The sequence below is a fragment of the Centrocercus urophasianus genome, unplaced genomic scaffold (assembly GCF_019232065.1).
Source record: "Centrocercus urophasianus isolate 14NV4802_14NV808 unplaced genomic scaffold, USGS_Curo_1.0 seq_340, whole genome shotgun sequence".
NCBI lineage: Eukaryota > Metazoa > Chordata > Aves > Galliformes > Phasianidae > Centrocercus > Centrocercus urophasianus.
The window spans coordinates 33,167-38,723 of NW_024884912.1; the positions used below are offsets into that span (position 1 = coordinate 33,167).

Genomic DNA, 5,557 nt, shown 5'->3' on the forward strand with positions numbered 1-5,557 from the left:
CACGGGGGTTTGGGTCACTTGAGGTTGTGGGGTCTGGGCTTGGTGTTATGGGGTCTACGCTGGGTCACGGGGGTTCGTGCTTGGGGTTGTGTGATCTGGGCCGGCTCGCGGCACCCGTGCTCGTGGTTATCGGTCTGACTGCCAGCACAGCAGCGCAGGGCGGAGGGCACCCGCGGGGCAGAGGGCACCTGCAGGCACAGAACGGCGGGGGCCGTGCCGGGACGTCCCGCACCTCGGCCGGGATCCCTGGGAGCCGCCCTCTTCCCCCTCCCCGCCCCTCGTAGGGCAGCCCTCGGGGAACCCGAAGCCGGGCTGCGGGCTGCGCGCGTCGGGGGGGGTTGGGGGTGTTGTGTTAAATGGGGCCGCCTCCTGCCATTGCCGAGCAGCGCGCCGGGTGTCAGCAGCGAGCAGCGGCGGGCGGCGCTCCCGGTGCGTGCCGGCCCCGCTCCGCGCTCCGATGGCCGCCGGCCGCCGGGTTCCCCCGCACGGCGACGGCGGTGCGGTGCTGCTGCGGGGCCGCTTCTCCCCGGGATCGTCTCCCGGTTCGGTTTCGTGGTCCGTCGCTCTGACCGAACGGGAGCTGCAGGTGCTGCGTCCCGGCGGCCCCGACGCGGCTCTCCGTTTGGCCGATTGCGTGGGCAGCGCCGCGTTCCCGTCCGGCCCCGCCGCCGCCTGCTTCTCCCTCGTGGGTTACCCGTTCCGTAAGGCCCGATGGGGTTCCCCCGCCCGGCAGCGCCTGCAGAGGACTTTCCGCGTTTCCCAACACCCCGACGCCGAGGAGAATCTCCGCATCGCCCAGGCCTGGAGCCAACGCATCCGAGAGCTCTCGCTGCCCGCAGCGCCCACGCGGGACGGTGAGAAGCGGCGGTGCTCCGCGCGTGGTTCGGGGCGGGGGCCGGGGGCTCGGGGGGGGCGATGCGGGGAGAAAAAGTTTCCCGGTCGGCGCGGCTCCTCCGTACCGCCTTGTGCCCCCACGGACAGCGGGGGGGTGGGGGTCGGAGCCCTCCCGTGTCGGGGCGTGCGGGGATTTGGGGAGCGGGAGCGCAGCCCTGAGGTGTCGGGATGGGGAGAGGGGTTGGGGGACGACGCGTGGGACGGAACCCGCGTGTGCCCCCCCCTCCGCCGGCCCTATGGGAGGGGGACGCTGCGCGCCGCACCGTGAGGTCCCTCCATCCGTCCCCGCTTTCCCCCTTAAAGCAAAAGGGCGGCGCGCAGCGCGGGGCCTTTTTGCCCTGTCCTCGCCGCCTCCTTCCAGCGGTTTAATGAGTAGCGAAGCTTTAACAAAAGCGGCGTCCGTAGGGGGGAAAGTCCGCCGCTGACACACGGAGCGCAGCGCCGGGGGGGGCACAGAGCTCCGTCGTCTCCACCCAGCCCGGATCCCCGCGAAGGGGCAGAGGATGCAGGACGTCCCCCGGTGTCCTCCGGCCGCGTTGGAGCAGAGATTGAATCCCTCTGCAGCGCAGCGTTACCGCGGCCGCCTCGCTTTGCTCAGCGGAGCCACGGCTCCGGTGGGTGGGAGGGATGCTGTCACATCGCTCTCATGCCCGCGTTTTAAAATGCAGCCTTTTCGCGTGAGCCGCAGCTAGAAAACAGCTCGCTGCCGCTCTCTGTAAATAAGAACAAGCGAAAAAGCCGAGGCCCGATGTGAGAGCGAACGGCCGCCGGGCTCCGGCGCTGCTGCGCGGTGGGGCTGCGGCGCGGCGGGGCGGTGCGGAGCGCTGCCGAGGGACGCAGCGGTGCGAGATTTGCAGCTCTCCGCTCGCCGGGGATTTACGAACCTCCTCCCCCGGTTCAGAGCTGCGCTACGGACGCTTCTCGCCACGCCCCGCGCTCGCCGTCCTGTGTGCGGGGCAGATAAGGGCGCCGGAGTGCGGGGCGATCGGGGCACCCCGTGCCTGCAGCGGGGGGCAGCCGCCCCGCCCCACCGCACCGCAGCGACGTCCTTGGGGACGGAGCCCGTTTCTCCTCCTGATGGCCCCCAGGGATGAAAGATCCCCCGGCGACGACTGCGTGGGGGGTGCCGGCCCCGTCCTGCCCTATGGGGTCGGTGGGGTCTGATGGGGTCACCCGCAGGCTGGTCCCGACACGTCGGCTCCTCGTGCACTGCGGCGGTTTGTGGGACGATGTGGCAATTCGTGTGCCGTGTGTGGGGCACGTGGGGTGGGGGCAGAGCGGTGCCCCTTCCTCTTGCTGACGCTGCATCCACCCCCCCCCACAGCCCACAGAGTGCCGGTGCAGTGGAAGGGAAAGGGACAATGTGGAGATCCACCCCGTCTGCCGCGGGGAGAGGGGAGAAAGCCCCCATCAGCCGGCTGTGGGGCTGCATTCACCCATAGGGGATTCGGCGTCTCCAATGCGGCCGGAGCGGTGCAGTGCTGAGCTGCGGCCATCGCTGCGGGCAGCGCCCCGAGGGCGGCCGGTCCGTCCCGTCCCATCTGCTGCCGGCTGATAAGGAGCTGGGCAGGGCAGGGGACATCGGGTGAGGGCCAGCGCCGGAGCCAGGCTGCAGGACAGGGGAACGGCTCCGTGCTGCGCTCTCAGGTTGTGTGCAGCCCCGGTGGCCTTTGCCCTGCGTTCATCGAGTGTTTCTGCACTCACGGCTCCGGGCGAGTGGAGCAAGGGGCTTCCCGGGCTGTGCTGTGCTGTGCTGGGAAACGCTGTCAGCATTCGTGACTCACTGCTGCTGACGGAGCGTGGCTGCGTGCCGTCAGTTGGCAAAACCCTGCGGAGCCCCCCAGAACCTGTGTTTGTTGTCTGGGCCGTTGGGCTCCAAGGAGCTGTGGCACAACGGCAGGGCAAGACCCACAGCATCACGGTGCTGTGCCCACACTGCGTCCCTCTGGTCCTCGCACAGAGCCCGCGGGGGCTGCCGGGTGCCATGGGGTCACAGCAGTGCTCAGGGAGGGCACGGAGTGACCGCTGCTGGGGACGTGGGGACAGCAGGGAATGGAGCAGTGACAGCCCGCACCAGCCCTGTAATTACAGCCCGGATGGGGCCTGTGTGTGCGAAACCTGAGCCCCGTGGGGAGCGAAGCATCCATCTGCCAGCACAGGTGTCCGTGCTGGCCCTGCTCCAGCAGGGCTGGATGTGGGGAATCAATAGCTTGACCCCTCCCCAAAGCCCCCTGCCCTTGGCTCACTGCGCAGGGGACCCCCACATCTCTCAGCGCAGACCTCCTCTAACCCCTATCAGCGCTCCATGTCCCTTAGGACCATAGCAGCTGCTCACTAAGCCCAACCAGCCCCGTTGTGCTGACCCCCTGCTCCCCCCAGGTGCCAGCTATGGGGTGCTGCCCCGGCCCTGCCGAGCTCTGGTGCTGCTGAACCCGCAGAGCGGCGCTGGCCGTGCGCTTGAGGACTTCCAGGCAGTGGTGCAGCCCATGCTGGCTGATGCTGACATCACACCCACCGTCTTTGTCACTGGTGAGTCCTTGAGGACCCTCCTCCTGCCCAGCACCCACCTGGGATGGGCTCCTATGGGGCTGCGGTCACCATGCAGGATGGCAGCGGGCAGATGACTCGGTGTTCTCACTTGCACTGCAGAGAGACCCCACCACGCCCAGGAGAAGGTGCAGGATGAAGACCTGTCGCAGTGGGATGTGCTGGTGGTGATGTCTGGGGACGGTCTGCTCCACGAGGTGAGCGCCTGCTGTCACCCCATGGCCAGGGCTGGGGGCAAAACAGGGGGAGATGCGGAGATGGAACCCTGCTGGAAGACACTGGGGCGGCACAACCTCTGCTGAGGGCACTGTGGGGTCACTGGGTCTTTGTGCAGCCCCATGTACCACCAGCTGCCCCCCCCCCCTTCCTCCTGCAGGTGCTGAATGGGCTGATGGAGCGGCCGGACTGGGAGCAGGCCCTGCAGACACCGCTGTGCATCCTGCCTGGGGGCTCTGGGAACGCCTTGGCTGCCTCCATCAACTACTATGCAGGGTGAGTGGGGTGGGATGGGGACACCAGCCCAGCATGGTTCATCCCTGTAGAGCACAGGGGGAGCTGGAGCTTTCTCCTCTCCAGGCCTTGATTGTGCCACATTTTCACTCCAATGAGCGCCGTGGCTGATCCTACTGCACAGTCACATATCCCAGGGGTGGGACTGGGGCTGGCCCAGCAGTCCCATAGCATCCTCCGGGTTGGGAAAGACCTCAGTGGGAACCATACCCAACCATCAGCCTTGGTGCATCAGTTCCCTTCTAGGAGCTGATTTGTGCTTCTCCTAGAAGCTGTCCCCAGCAGACACTGTCACCAGCTGGGACGTGTCCCAGCCGTGGCACAAAGGCAGCGTCCTTAGGGGGGGGTCCCAGCCCACGCTCACCCTTCTCTGCCCCCCCGCAGCAACGACCACGTGGCCAAGAAGAAACTGCTGACCAACTGCACCTTCATCCTGTGCAAGGGGCTGCACGCTCCGATGGACCTGGTCTCGTTGAGCACAGCCTCAGGCAAACGCTTCTTCTCCTTCCTGGGCTTCGGATGGGGTTTCATCGCCGACGTGGACATTGACAGCGAGAAGTACCGGCGGCTGGGCAACGCACGCTTCACGCTGGGCACGCTGCAGTGCTTGGTTCGCCTGCGCGTCTACCAGGGCCGCCTCTCCTACCTGCCTGCAGCCACCGAGCCGGGCAGCGCCAGGGACCCCGAGCCGCGCCGGGCCGCAGCGACGGCGGGGACGGAGGCGACGGGCGGGGACAGGGAGCCGCTCGCCGACGCGCTGCTGGCGCCGCTGGGGCAGCCGGTGCCGCCGCATTGGGTCGTGGTGCCCGAGGAGGAATTCGTCTGCGTCTACGCCATCTACCAGTCCCACCTGGGCACCAACCTGCTGATGGCTCCGGCGGCGCGGCTGCACGACGGCTGCATGCACCTCTTCTACGTGAGGGCCGGCATCAGCCGCGTGGCGCTGCTGAAGATCTTCCTGGCCATGGGCAGAGGCACGCATCTGGAGCTGAACTGCCCCCACCTGCACTGCGTCCCGGTGCGCGCCTTCCGCCTGGAGCCGCGAGGCAGCGCCGGCATCATGACGGTGGACGGGGAGGCGCTGGCGTGCGAGCCGGTGCAGGGGCAGATCCACGGCCAGCCGTGCCGCGTGGTCACCGGTTCCTAGGGCCGGCAGCGGGCGCGCAGCCCTCCTCGCACTCAGGAACCTCCTCTTCCAGCAATAGCTCCCCGCGCCCGCGGGCACTCGGCCTTTTGCTTAGCTTTACCCTCCTGGGGACGGCGCCGTCCCAGGAACGAGCCACGAGCCGCGGCAGGTACTCGAGTGCCGGCTCCGTCCCGGTGCCATCGGTACGACGTCCCGGTCCTGGGCGGCTGCGCCGGCACAGCCTCGGCCCCAGGTTCGGTGGCACCGCCCGCGTCCCCGCCGGGCTGAGCCAGGACCAACGATCTACCGGCAGACATCAATCATTTGTTGGTTTGTTGGTTTTGTTTTTTTTAAAGAGTGTTTCTACCCAAAGCTTCCCGTAGAAGCAGAGTTTATTCTTGTGAGAAATGCAATAAATATTTAGCGTTTGCAAAAAAAAACCAACAACAACCCAAACCCAACCCAAGGACGCAGCCCGGG

The 5,557-nt window shown here is 67.6% G+C and overlaps 1 protein-coding gene across 1 annotated transcript; it reads left to right on the forward strand.

Annotated features, from left to right (window-relative positions):
* Nucleotides 1-457: 457 nt before the first annotated feature.
* On the forward strand, nucleotides 458-5,524 carry SPHK1 (sphingosine kinase 1). The gene is made up of 5 exons (XM_042831076.1): nucleotides 458-854; nucleotides 3,274-3,423; nucleotides 3,544-3,638; nucleotides 3,818-3,933; nucleotides 4,336-5,524. Exons 1-5 carry the CDS (start codon nucleotides 458-460, stop codon nucleotides 5,096-5,098), a joined length of 1,521 nt encoding a protein of 506 aa, XP_042687010.1. The 3' UTR covers nucleotides 5,099-5,524.
* The last annotated feature ends 33 nt before the right edge of the window (nucleotides 5,525-5,557 follow it).